Genomic DNA, 14,687 nt, shown 5'->3' on the forward strand with positions numbered 1-14,687 from the left:
AGTATATGATTATCTAACCACCATGCTCTACACTTGAAACTAATACAAAATAACATTGAATGTAAACTGCTTGAAAAATAAAATATACTTCTGATTTATTAACTAATTTTTTTGGATTTTTTGCATCTACATTTCACAAGTGAAATGGGCCTAAATTTTGTGTTTTTATAGTTATCTATTTGGTTTTAGAATCAAGGATAAATTCGTCTCAAAATAGATTAAGTAACTATCTTCTTTCTCTCTAATTAGAGGAAAGATTAGATAAGGTATTCATTAGCTGTTTTTCGAAGTTTCTTAGAATTCCCATATAAAATCATCTGGGCCTGAGTCTTTTTGGTAGGGAACATCTTTGACTATCATTGCCATTTTACTTGGAATTTTTTCACTTTGTGAAAGTTTTTTAATTTATTAGCATATTTTTTATTTAAAATTTTTGTTACATTTTTCCCTTTGTATTTTGTTTCTTTGCCTTTCCCCCCCTTTTTTCCTGACTAGTCTTGTCATAGACCTATTCTGTTACCTTTTTAAAGAATCAGATTCTAACTTTGTTAATCTTTTCTGCTGTTATTTGTGTCTGTGTATGTGTGTGGGAGGTTTCTTTATTTATTAATTTAAATCCTTTGTCTGACTTTTGTTCTTTTCATTGCATTGAATACTTAACTGGTTTATTTTTAAATTTTATTGTTTCATGATAAATATACTTAAAACTATACATTTCCTTTTTATTTCTGCTTCAGCTGTGTACCACAGATGTGTTTTTCTTCTTTCACTTTTAAATAATTTAAAATTTTATTGATGATTTCCTTTTCACTTTAAAATATTTCTTAATTTTATTTATTATTTCTTTAACTCACAGTTATTTTAATAACAATGCCAGTTTGTTTCAAAATGTATGTTGATTTTTAAATATTATTTTGTTAATAATTTCTAATTGTTGAACAATGTGTGCTATTGAGCTTTTGGAATTTATTAAGGCTTTCTTTTTCCCCCCCCCCCTCTTTTCCAATTTAGATGCCTTTTATTTCTTCTTCTTGCCTAATTGCAATGGCTAACACTTCCAGTACTATGTTGAACAGGAGTGGTGAGAGGGGGCATCCCTGTCTTGTTCCTGTTCTTAGGGGAAATGGTGTTAGTTTTTGTCCATTGAGTATGATGTTGGCTGTGGGTCTGTCATATATGGATTTTATTATGTTGAGGTGTGATCCTTCTACTCCCACCTTACTGAGAGTTTTTATCAAAAATGGGTGTTGAATTTTGTCAAATGCTTTTTCTGCATCAATTGATATGACCATGTGGTTTTTTTCTTTCAATTTGTTTATGTGATGTATCACGTTTATTGATTTGCGGATATTGTACCATCCTTGCATCCCTGGGATAAATCCTACTTGGTCATGGTGTATGATCTTTCTGATGTACTGCTGGATCCGATTTGCTAAGATTTTCTTGAGGATTTTGGCATCTATATTCATGAGGGATATTGGCCTGTAATTCTCTTTCATTGTGTTGCCTTTACCGGGTTTTGGTATTAGGGTGATGCTGGCTTCATAGAATGAGCTTGGAAGTGTTCCTTCCTCTTGAATTTTTTGTAGTAGTCTGAGGAGGATAGGTTTTAGTTCTTCCTTGAATGTTTGGTAAAACTCCCCAGTGAAGCCGTCTGGTCCTGGGCTTTTGTTTGATGGAAGCTTTTTGATGACTGCTTCAATTTCTTCCATACTTATTGGCCTGTTGAGATTATTAGATTCTTCCTGATTGAATTTTGGAATGTTGTATTTTTCTCGGAATTTGTCCATTTCCTCCAGGTTGTCTAGTTTGTTGGAGTAGAGCTGTCCAAAGTATTTTTTAACAATCATTTGTATTTCTGTAGGGTCTGTTGTTATTTCGCCTCTATCGTTTCTGATTTTGTTTATTTGGGTCCTCTCTCTTTGCTTCTTGGTGAGTCTGGCTAGAGGTTTGTCAATCTTGTTTATCCTTTCAAAGAACCAGCTCTTGGTTTCATTGATTTTCTGTATTGTTTTTTTGGTCTCTATGTCATTTATTTCTGCTCTAATCTTTATTATCTCCTTCCTTCTGCTCACTCTGGGGTTTTCTTGTTGCTGTCTTTCTAATTCTTTGAGTTGTAGAGTTAGATGATTTACTACCATTTTTTCTTGTTTTTTGAGATAGGCCTGTAGAGCTATAAACTTCCCTCTCAGGACTGCTTTCATTGTGTCCCATAGGTTTTGGATTGTTGTGTTTTCATTGTAATTCCTTTCCAGGATGTTTTTAATTTCCTCTTTGCTCTCATTGGTAACCCAATCAATATTTAATAACATGCTATTCAGCTTCCAGGTGTTTGAGTATTTTGGGTTGTTTTTATTGTAGTTTATTTCTAATATTATGCCATGGTGGTCTGAGATGATGCTTTTTATGATTTCAATCTTCTTGAATTTGGGGATACTTTGCTTGTGACCCGATATATGGTCTATTTTTGAATATGTCATATGAGCACTTGAGTAGAATGTATATTCCCTGGCTTTGGGGTGGAGTGTTCTGAAGATGTCTATTAAGTCCATCTGATCTAGTGAGTCATTTAGGATTGCTGTTTCTTTGCTGATTGTTTGTCTAGAGGACTTATCCAGTGTTGTCAGTGGTGTATTAAAGTCCCTTACTATGATTGTATTGTTGTTGATCTCTCCTTTGATATCTTCCAGGAGTTTTTTTTTTATGAATTTGGGTGCTCCTGCATTGGGTGCATATATGTTTACCAGGGTTATATCTTCTTGTTGTATTGATTCCTTTAGTATTATGAAGTGGCCTTCCTTATCTCTTGTTATGGCCTTCACTTTGAGGTCTATTTTGTCCGATATAAGTATTGAAGGCTTTCTTTGTAGTCATTATCATGTTGTTTTGGCAGTGTTTTGTTTGTTGTCTTAAATGAGTATATATTATCTTTTTGTTGGATATAGAGTTTTACTCTGTATATCTAATAGCCTGAGCTTTTTAGTTATACTGTTCAAGTGTTCTATATTTATATATATTTTGGTTTTACTTCTTATCTTGATCTATCAATTGCTAATTAGAGTGTTCATTTTCTCTCTGCAATTTTTTTCAGGCAAGTACATCAAGCAAGATATATTTTGAAATTGTATTGTAATATGCATATATGTTCTTGTTCTATTGTCCTTTGTCATTTAATTCTATTTTGTCACATATTGAGAATGCTACTTCACCTGTGTTTTGGTTCATATTTGGCTAGTATATCTGTTCTACCCTTTATTTTCAACTTGTTTATATCTCTTTATTTTAAGTGTATATCTTCTAGACTGAATAATGTTGAGTCCTTTGTTTTAATCCAGTCTGCACTTCTGTCTTTTTTGTAGTTTGTAAATTTTATTTTGTTATTTTATTTTTCCATCACCATTTATCTTTCTTCTACCCACTGTCAGCTCCATCGGCCTAGCACTTCTCTGCTCTCCCGCACTCACCACACTGTTTTCTATGTCTATGAGTTCTTTTTTCTTTATCTGTCTCTATTTTGCTTATTTCAGTTTGTTCATTTAATTCCACATATGAGTGAAATCATATGGTACTTGTCTTTTTCTGACTGCCTTAATTCACTTAGCATCATTTTCTCAAGGTCCATCCATGCTGCGGCAAAAGGTAAAATTTTCTTCCTTTTTAATGCCCGAGTAGTATTTCATTGTATAAATGTGCCATAGCTGTTTTCTCTACTCATCTACTGCTTGCAAATCTTGCCTATTATAAATAACGCTGCATTGAACATAAGGGTGCATATAATTTTATTGATTTCAGAGAGGAAGCGAGAGGGAGAGAGAGATAGAAACTTCAATGATGAGAGAGAATCATTGATTGGCTGCCTCCCTCACACTCCCTACCAGGGATTGAGCTCACAACCTGGGCATGTGCCCTAACTGGGAATCAAACCATAACCTCCTGGTTCATAGGTTGACACTCAACCACTGAGCCTCGCCGGTTAGGCTGTATATATTCTTTTGAATTAGTGTTTCGTGCTTCTTCAGATAAATTTCCAGAAGTGGAATTTCTAGGTCATAAGGCAGTTTCTTTTTTTTATTTTTTGAGGTTACTTCATAGTTCTTTCCACAGTGGCTACACCAGTCTGCATTCCATCAACATTGCACAAGGGTTCCCATTTTTCCACATCATCTCCAGCACTTTTTGTTGATTTATTGATGCTAGTCATTCAGACAGGTGGAAGGTGATATCTCATTGTGGTTTTAATTTACATTTCTCTGATGATTTGTGATGTTGAGCATCTTTTCATATGTCTTTTGGTGATATGTATGTCCTCTTTGGAGAATTGTCTATTAGGTCATTTGCCCATTTTTAATTGGATTGTTTTTGTTTGTTTGTTTGCTTGGTGCTGAGTTTTATAAGTTCTTTATAAATTTTGGATATTAACCCCTTATCAGATGTATCATTGGTGAATATGTTCTCCCATTCAGTGTATTGTCTTTTCATTGTGTTGATGGTTTCCTTTGCTGTGAAAAAAAAAATCTTTAGTTTGGTATAGTCCCATTTGTTTATTTTTTCTTTTATTTCCCTTACCCAAGGGAAAAATACTAGAAAAAATATTGCCACAATAAATGTTTAAGATTTTACTGCCTATGTTTTCATCTAAATTTTTATGGTTTTGAGTCTAACATTTCTCTTTAATCCATTTTGAGTTTATTCTTGTGTGTAGTGTAAGAAGGTGATCTAGTTTCATTTTTTTTTGCATGCATCTCTCCCATTTTCCAGCACCATTTATTGACTAGACTGTCTTTAGCCCATTATATGTTTTTGTTTTCTTTTTCAAATGTTAATTGACCATAAAGGCCTGGGTTTATTTCTGGGGTCTCTATTCTGTTCCATTGGTTGATATGCCTGTTCCTATGCCAGTACCAGGCTGTTTTGATTACCAAGACCTTGTAGTATAGTTTTATATCAGGTAACATGAATCTTTCAATTTTGTTCTCCTTTGTCATTACCACTGTTGCTATTCTGGTCTTTTGTGGGTCATATCAATAGATGCAGAAAAAGCATTTGATAATATCCAACACCCATTTATGATAAAAACTTAAAAAAGTGAGGAAAGAGGGAACCTATCTCAACATAATAAAGGCCATATATGACAAACCCACAGCTAACATCATACTCACTGGGCAAAAACTAAAAGTGTTCCCCTGAAGATCAGGAACAAGACAGGTATATTTGCTTTCACCACTCTTACTCAACATAGGGCTGGAAGTCCTAGCCACAGCAATCAGAAAAGAAGAAAAAATAAAAGGCATCCAAATTGGAAAGGAAGAAGTAAAACTCATTATTTGCAGATATCATAATATTGTATATAGAGAACCCTAAAGATTCCACCAAAAAATTTACTAGAACTGGTAAATGAATTCAGTAAAGTAACAGGATACATAATAAATATCCAGAAATCAGTCGTATTTTTATACACCAATAATGAACTATCAGAAAAGAAAACTTGAGAAACAATCCCATTCACAATTGCTTCAAAAAGAATAAATTTAACCAAAGATGTAAAAGACCTGTACTCAGAAAATTATAAGACACTGAAGAAAGAAACTGAAGAAGATACAAATACGTGGAAGAATATACCTTGTTCATGGATAGGCAGAATTAACATCATTATAATGTTCATACTACCCAAAGCAATCTATAGATTCAATGCAATTCCTGTCAAGATACCAGTGGCGTATTTCAGAGAACTAGAACAGATAGTCCAAAAAATGTAAGTCTGTGTTTTAATTGGTAAGTTTAATTTATGTACATCCTATATAATAAATGCTAAGCTATATAATATATGCTAAGTGTCTGACTATTCGTTTGACCATTTGATCAGTCGCTATGATGCACACTGACCACCAGGGGGCAGAAACTCCGACTGTTAGGTTAACTTGCTGCTGGCGTCCGGCCGATTGGGACTGGGTGAGATGAGCTAGACATGCCCTGGTGCCCTCCCGTGGTCTCTCCCCAGCCAGCCAACCTCCCACAGTTTCTCCCTGGCCGGCCCTGATCGGTCCTGATCTCCCTGATTGGGACTGGGTGAGATGGGTTGGACATGCCCTGGAGCCCTCCTACAGTCCCTCCCTTGCCACAATCATGCACTGGTGAGGTCCCTCGGCCTGGCCTGCACCCTCTCGCAATCAGGGACCCCTCAGGGGATGTCAGAGAGCCGTTTTTGGCCCGAATCCGTGCACCGGGCCTCTAGTTTATTATAATTACTTACATTGGGACTTATTTCTGCCATTTCATTTTATACTTTCCACTTATAGCACTCTCTTTTTTTGTGTTTTCTTTTTCAATTCCTGCTTGAATAGATAGGTCAAATTTTCTCCTGCTTGTGGAAGATTAAATATTATATTTTCTTGCCCTTTAACTTAAGTCCTACCTCATGTTATTTACCCTTATTGATATTTTATACAAGTTATAACTACAACATCCCTCCAACAAGGTAAGTATCTCAAAAGGCTCTATGTCTTATTTATTATCCATGCACACCTGCCCCATCATGGTGAAATCATGTAGAATGTTAATCCTTCCTATTATACATGATTCCTTCTTATGGTTATAGTTTGTCTAGGGCTGATTTAGGAAAAAGAAACATAGATCATATTAATTTGATACCTTGGCAGGAACTAGAAGACCTAAACAAAGTTCATTACTAAATTAGCAGCATTTATCTGTCTTTGAATTATCTCACTTTATTCATAAATGTTGAGTTGATAATTTAATCAGTTTCCCCCCTCCTCCCAAATAACAGGTATAAAATGTGACATTACCGGATTATTATATGGGTAAGAAACCAGCTAATGGGATTCTGTATCTTACTGAAACTCACCTGATCTATGTGGAGGCTTCTGGTGCAGCCAGGAAAGAAACATGGGTATGTTCATGAGAAGTTTCAAATGATCTTGAAGAGTTGTGTGTATGTTTTCTAATATGGTAGTTTCTTAAAATTTCAAGTAACAGTTACATTTCTGTAAAACCTTTCTTCAAAGAACCTCATATCTCAAGTTATTAAGTATAATCATCTTAATAATTTTATTTATTTATTTTTATCCTCACCCAAGAATATGTTCATTGATTTTTAGAGATAGAGGAAGGGAGAGAGAGAGAGAGACATTGATGTGAGAGAGAAACAATAATCAGTTGCCTCCCATACATGCCCTGACAGTGGATCAAACCCCCAACCTAGGTATGTGCCCTGACAAGGAGTCAAATCCGCAACCTTTCAGTGTATGGGATGATGTTCCAACCAACTAAGCCAACCAGACAGGGACATCTTAGTTATTTTAATTATTTCTTTAATAATTCTAGTTTAATAGCCTCTTTTCATTTTCTGTGTATCTATAATAATAAAGTGTAATATGCTAATTAGACCAGATAGCTGAACAACCTTCTGGATGTCATTCCAGACAAAGCTGTAGTGGCAGGGGCTGAGGCAGAGGCAGTTAGGGTAAACCAGGCAGGCAGGTGAGCAGTTAGGGGCAATCAGTCAGGCAGGCAGAGGCGGTTAGGGGTGATCAGGCTGGCAGGCGAGTGGTTGGGGGCAATCAGGCAGGAAGGAGAGTGGTTAGGAGCAATCAGACAGGCAGGTGAGTGGTTAGGGGCAATCAGGCAGGCAGGCAGGCAGAGGCGGTTAGGGGCATTCAGGCAGGCAGGCAGGCCAGTGTTTAGGAGCCAGCAGTCCTGGATTGCGAGAGGGTGCAGGCCGGGCTGAGGGACTTCCCCTCACCCATGCACAAATTTCGTGCACCAGGCCTCTAGTAGTTGATAAGCATCCTTATCAACTGGAAGTAATTGAAAGCCTTGCTACCCATACAATGTGGATACCTAGCAGTATCCGTTTTACCTGGGAGCTTGTAAAAATGCAGAATCTCAGGCTTAACATTTTAAATTTCTAAAAAGCTCACAGATGATGCTGATGATGCTGACCTTGGCTATCAATGATTTAGACCATCTTTATGACCTAATACAGGATGAGGATCGTGTGTGTGTGTGTGTGTGACCTGTTACATTTTTAAACAATGTTTTCTATTTTTTAAACAATGTTTTCTGATTAGCTTAGTATCCCTAACATTACTTTTTGCCTTCCTCATCCTAAAGTATCATTTAATTTTAACTTAATCATTAACCAGATTTATTCTTCGGAAGCTTTATAAGAACTATCACATGCTTCTGGTATACAGCATAGCATAGTGATTATGATCACAGGCTCTAGAGCCAGTCTATTCAGGTTACAATCCCAGATTCAACATTTAGTACCTTTATAACCTTGGGCAAATTATTTAACTTCTCTGTGTCTCACTTCCATCATCTATAAAATAGGGATAGTAATAATAACCTTATTATGAAAATTAAAAAGTTGTTATAATTGCTTAAAACAGTGTATCACCCATGATAAATACTATTGAATAAGTATAAAATAAATTGAATGTACATATGAAATAAATACAGTTGATACTTGAACAATGTGGGGGTTAGTGGGTGCTGACCCCTGTGCAGTTGAAAATCTTCATATAACTTTTGACTCCCCAAAACTCCCTCAGTATTCATGAATGATTGATTCCAGAATCCCCTATGAATACCAACATCTTTTGATGCATGCCATATAAAGGACTTAAACATACAGTTGGCCCTCCACATTTGTAGATTTCCAACCATGGATTGAAAATATTGTTTGTGATATGCAGTTGGTTGAATCTGTGGATGCAAAACCTGCAGAAACAGAGGACTAACTGTATATTTATTGGAAAAAATATCCATGTATAAGTGGGTCTGTACAGTTCAAACCCATTGTTCAAGGGTTAACTGTATTTTAATACTTCCTTTTTAAAACAACATGAGCTTTTCTCATTTGATATTGTACTTGCTCCTTTTGGTGTGATGAAAGTAATGCCAAAAGAGGAATCAGGAGACCTGGTTTTAGCTTGACTCAACTATGCACTAACTGGCTGTATGAGCTTAAGTAAGTAACCTTTACTCTCTGGGCTTTAATTTCTTCATCTGTAAAATGAGGTGATTAGAGTATATAATTAGGTGAGATTCTTCCATTTCTAACAGTTTAGGAAACATTTCTTTAGTACTTTGCCATGAGCCTTTCTCCTTGCTAACCTATATTTATAGACAGCACATATGTTCCTACTGGGTATTATTTCAAACCCAAGGGACTAGATCTGGAAGGGAGAACTTATGTTAATTATATCTACATATCAAAGGAGGCTTATTTACCCCCCAAAAGTGTGCATGATAGAGAAAAAGAAAAGACAATGATAACCAGAAGGTCATTCCAGGCACAGGACAAGTAGTCCAAAGAATGAAAAGATTACACCCAGGTTCTAGTTGCAGGAAACATCAGAGACATAGATAGGAGAACACCAAAGACTAACATGTAAAACTAAGATTCCATAGATTTCTGAGTCTATAAAGCAAGAATTATATTATTTAAATACAATTTATTTTTACCAGTTTACTTTCCACAAATATCTTTTTTGCTAGCATCAGCATGGGCAGGAGTAATACAACTAAAGATTTAGTCATCCTTTAAAAAAATCAGAATCCTTAATTTGTACTATCATAGGAAACAACTTTATTAATTATAATATAGTATCAACTGTATTTATTGCATATGTACATTCAATTTTATACTTATTCAATAGTATTTATCATGGGTGATGCACTATACATATAACATGTATAGTTCCTTCATTCATTAGTCTTTTTTTAATATATTTTTTATTGATTAAGATATTACATATGTGTCCTTGTCCCCACGTTACCCTTTACCCCCTCCCCCCCCCCCCGCTCATGCCCTCACCCCCCCGTTGTCCGTGTCCATTGGTTAGGCCTATATGCTTGCATAAAAGTTCTTTGGTTGATCTTTCCCCCTTACCCCTCCCCTCCCCTACCTTCCCTCCAAGGCCCGACAGTCCAATCAATGCCTCTCCGTCTCTGGATCAGTCCTTGTTCATCAGTTTATGTTGTTCATTATATTCCACAAATGAGTGAGATCCTGTGGTATTTATCCGCTCTCCAGTTCCATCCATGCTGTGGCAAATGGTAAGAGTTCCTTTTTCTTCTTCCTCTTCTTAAAGAATACCTTTCAGCATTTCATATAATGCTGGTTTGGTGGTGATGAACTCCTTTAGCTTTTTCTTATCCGTGAAGCTCTTTATCTGACCTTCTATTCTGAATGATAGCTTTGCTGGATAAAGTAATCTTGGTTGCAGGTTCTTGCTATTCATCACTTTTAATATTTCTTGCCACTCTCTTCTGGCCTGCATGGTTTCTGTTGAGAAATCAGCTGACAGTCGTATGGGTACTCCCTTGTAGGTAACTGACTGTTTTGCTCTTGCTGCTTTTAAGATTCTCTCTTTGTCTTTTGCTCTTGGCATTTTAATTATGATGTGTCTTGGTGTGGCCCTCTTTGGATTCCTTTTGTTTGGGGTTCTCTGCGCTTCCTGGACTTGTAAGTCCATTTCTTTCACTAGGTAGGGGAAGTTTTCTGTCATTATTTCTTCAAAAAGGTTTTCAATATCTTGCCCTCTCTCTTCTTCTGGCACCCCTATAATTCTGATGTTGGTACGCTTGAAGTTGTCCCAGAGGTTCCTTACACTATCTTCATATTTTTGGAATCTCTTTTCTTTTTTCTTTTTTGGTTGGGTATTTTTTGTTTCTTTGTATTTCAAATCTTTGACTTGATTCTTGGGATCCTCTTGTCTGCTGTTGGATCTCTGTAAATTATTCTTTATTTCAGTCAGTGTATGCTTAATTTCTAGTTGGTCCTTTTTCATGTCCTCCATGGTCTCACTATACTTATTGAGGGATTCATTAAATTTATCGGCGGTTTCCATAAAATTCTTGAAAAACCTTATAAACGTGGCCTTGAACTCTATATCCAGTTGTTTGCTTTCCTCCATTTCTGCCATTTGTGACCTGTTTCTTTGTCTCCGCATTTTGGCTGCTTCCCTGTGTTGATAGAGTGGCCCTGAGCGCCAGGTGTCCTGTAGGGCCCAGTGGCTCAGCCTCCCCAGTTACCTGAGGTGGACAATCTTGGTGCACTCTTGGTGCCTTGGTTGTTGTAGGATCACTGGGAGGAATTGACCTCCAGGCCAATTGGCTGTGAGAATCAGCTGTGTCTGAAGTGGGAGAACTTCTGTGCTGAAGACACCCTTTTGGGGCAAGATTTGCTTCAGTGGGGCTTTGGTGCTCACTGAGTCTGCTCCCTGAGTGTGTCCCTTATGGATCTGAGGGGTTGCAATCTGGATGGTCCTCCTCTGACCACTGGGTACAGTGGCTCCTGGATCTAAGGAGGTGCTAATTCAGCCTCTGCCTGAGGCCACACAGCAGGAGCCACGAAGAGGCTCAGCTGTGAAGCAATGCAAGCCGCTGCGGGGCCTTGGGCCTTCTCTTGGAAGTTCCGGGTCTGCCTGGCTCAGCTGCAGTTAGGTAATTATCAGTTTGCAAAGGGCCGGTACATTCACATGCAAAAGCCTCTGCCGTAGCCTGGGTGGGGCGGGGTCTCAGGGAATCAAAGGGCGTAGCAAGCAGCTATGGCTGATTCTCCGCCCAGCCCTAAGGAGTCCCGCGTCTCAGTGACCCGATAATTACTGCAAGCACCTCTGAGGGAAAACTGCCCTCAAGTTCGCCCGCTGCCCGACAGTGCAGCTTCTCCCCGTATGAGTCCTGGGTCCCCAGAGACTTCCTGGAACCGGAGTTCAGAGCAGTCGGGAGCTTGTGATTCAAAAAGACAGCCGCGTTTTCAGGTGCCACCCCCTTTCCTCGCGCGAGCCTCCGTACCTCTGCACTTCACCTCCGCAGCTCCTCTGGCTCTCAGTGTGCTTTTCTTTCCTTCTAGTTGTAGAATTTACACTCAGCCAGCATTCCTGTTGTTCTGGATGATGTCTGCTCTGTCCTTTGCGGTGTTTTTCAATTGTTGTGGGAGGCGGCAATTTCCCGGTGTTTATCTATGCCGCCATCTTAGTTTCTCCCATTCATTAGTCTTATAGTATCTACTCATTTCCTAAGTTACATAGGTCAGTTTTTCCCCCATCTCATTCTTTGCTTTATTGTCACTAGAGTCTGAAATGTGGAAGAGAAAATTTCCCCCTAATATTTCTAGTTAAAGCCTAATTCCAGGATTAGTTTTTAGAATTCTTAGGTAAATAAAACTCTGGACTTGGAGTTAGACTGCCATGGTTCAAATCCTGTTTGTGCCACTTCTTGGTTGTGTGACTTCTGATGAGGAATTCACTTCTCAGAAGTTTGGCTTCTTCATTCCTGAAATGGGATGATTATACCTCAAAGTTTTCTTGTAGGGATTAAATAGTTAATCATAATGGTCATGGATGACCTTATGAGAAATAAAGCACAATACTAGTTATTAATTTTAAGTAGTCATTTGGTAGAACAAAAGAAAGTTCTACTTATTCTACTATGATTGTACATGTCACCATAGAATGCTAGAAGCCATCTGTACTGAGACAATTTACCACAAATTGCCCCACAAACCTGGTAGCCTTATATCCCTAAGGTGGGAGAAGTTTTATAACACTGCAATTTCCTTCTTATTGCTTTACCACTATTTACTTCTGTTGAAAGAAACCCAGTTGTGCCTTACAAAGGATGGTTGATGGCTGTAGATGTGATCACATCTCTGGTTATTCTGTTACCATTATTGAGAGTCAGGCACACTGATTACACCAGAACTAGTGTATGCCTATGAATTTATTTTGGTTCTTTTCTGTTTTGTAGATTGCACTGCATCACATTGCCAATGTGGAGAAGTTGACCATTACTAGCTTGGGCTGTTCACTGATTCTCAGCGGCAAGAACTTACAGGTGGCCCACTGTGTTTTAGACTCTGACACTGTGTGCCATGAGGTTTATATTTCACTGCTCAAGTTTTCTCAGCCAGGTAGGTATGATAGTATTTTTATCTGACACCATTTTAGAGTTTTTCCCCAAAATATGGCAGACTGGAGAGATCACGGGCTATGAAGTTAAACAGGGCAGGGTTTGGATCTGATTTCTGCTCTATGCTATTTGGGCAAGTTATATAACCTCTGAACACAGCTTCCTCACCTGTAGAAGTAGTGATAGTACAAGCACCCCAAAGGGGTTGTTTTGAGGTTTAAGTGTATTTGTGCATTTTACTCTGTACTTGCTATATATAGTAGATATTTAATCTATGTCATTGATTTATCTTTCCCTCCCTCCTTTTAAGTATTAATTTGTGAATTTTTTTCATCAGTTCAGGAAGGAAGTCTACTTTGGAGCAAAATCTGATTTCTGTTGTCCTGTAAGCTTTATTTTTGGCCCACTATTCCCAACCCTACCTTCAGTGCCAGCTAGAAGACTTGGATGGTTTATGAGCATCCTTAATAATTGATTATCTCTGCTTCCTCCAGCCTCACTGTTTCATACCCTAGCCCCTTCTCTAGGTGTCTAACACATTAGCTTTCTCTGCTTTTAATCTGTGGAATTTTCATGTTTTTACACGTTCTCTTTCACTTTCTTCCACCCTCTACCCAGAATAATTTCTGAGAATTGCTGGTATTTTATTAACGGAGCTTATCTGTCAGTTGGCCCAATACTTGATAAGACTCTGACAGATTCCATCCATTTCTGAAAGAGTTGTTACCACATAAATTAGTCAAATGAGTTACTGGTTGCATGTTGCATCTTGTGAAGGGAGGAAGTGAGGTTGACTGGAATAAAAGAAGAAATAGCCATTCACCATCCAGAAGTAGGTATTGGCCTGATAAATAGATTTTAAGAACAATATTAATATTTTGCAACTTGTTACAACAAACAGTGCCCTTAAGACACTGGAGCTCAATTTAAAAATAACAAAAACTTTTGTAAGGACCACTTCCCAAACATGTGAAGCCTTGAAGCTTCATTTCAGTCCATTATCTAGCAATCCATAGGAAGCCAGACAGAATGTTCCTGCTTATATTGGTATCAGAAAAAATTAAATCATTTTTAAAAGAAGACTCGAAAACTATGTGCCAGTTCTTATTCCTTACATAAAGGTACCATTTTACACAGATCATTGTCCTTTTCTGGGGCTATTTGAAAATCATTTCATTTGGGAGAAAGGAAGTCTAGCATTTTTTAGCATTATCTATTGTTCTTTAAGTTTCACTCATTATTCTTTGCTTTCATGTTTATCTCCCTCTCCATGTTTATCTACCTGAAGATTTGTATGCTTTTCCTTATACTCCAAAATCTTCAAAAGAAATGAGGGAAAATGGATGTAAACTGATTGACCCAATATCAGACTTTGGGCATATGGGAATACCCAGCAGATATGGTCCAGATATGGGCGTGTGGTCCAGTACCATAACAGATGCCAACAGAAACTATGAGGTAATTTTGTCATTGTTGTTTTCCTTTAGGTCTATTTAATTAAAACAGAAGAATGTTAGCAAACAAGGTTTTGAAAAAAGAAAAATCAGTCATAATCTCTCCTTTTCATTCAACATTTAGTTATGCAACAAGCATTTATTAAGTATCTACTGCATTCAAGACACTGAATAAGAGTTCTCATAGTCTAAAGCAGAAGATCCTGTGGAAACATAGATGAAGGATATGGAATTGAGACTGGGAAGCCAGAAACAGCTTGACACTTTCAGGAATAGCTTTGAGAAAGAAATCTG

The 14,687-nt window shown here is 37.5% G+C and overlaps 1 protein-coding gene across 1 annotated transcript in view; it reads left to right on the plus strand.

Moving 5' to 3' along the window:
* The window catches only part of MTMR8 (myotubularin related protein 8), a 41,994-nt gene that overhangs the window by 2,782 nt on the left and 24,525 nt on the right, over positions 1 to 14,687 (plus strand). The window contains 3 exon segments of the mRNA XM_059678682.1: positions 6,785 to 6,907; positions 12,778 to 12,941; positions 14,217 to 14,397. Coding sequence (XP_059534665.1) covers positions 6,785 to 6,907; positions 12,778 to 12,941; positions 14,217 to 14,397 — 468 coding nt within the window.

The sequence above is a fragment of the Myotis daubentonii genome, chromosome X (assembly GCF_963259705.1).
Source record: "Myotis daubentonii chromosome X, mMyoDau2.1, whole genome shotgun sequence".
Classification (NCBI taxonomy): domain Eukaryota; kingdom Metazoa; phylum Chordata; class Mammalia; order Chiroptera; family Vespertilionidae; genus Myotis; species Myotis daubentonii.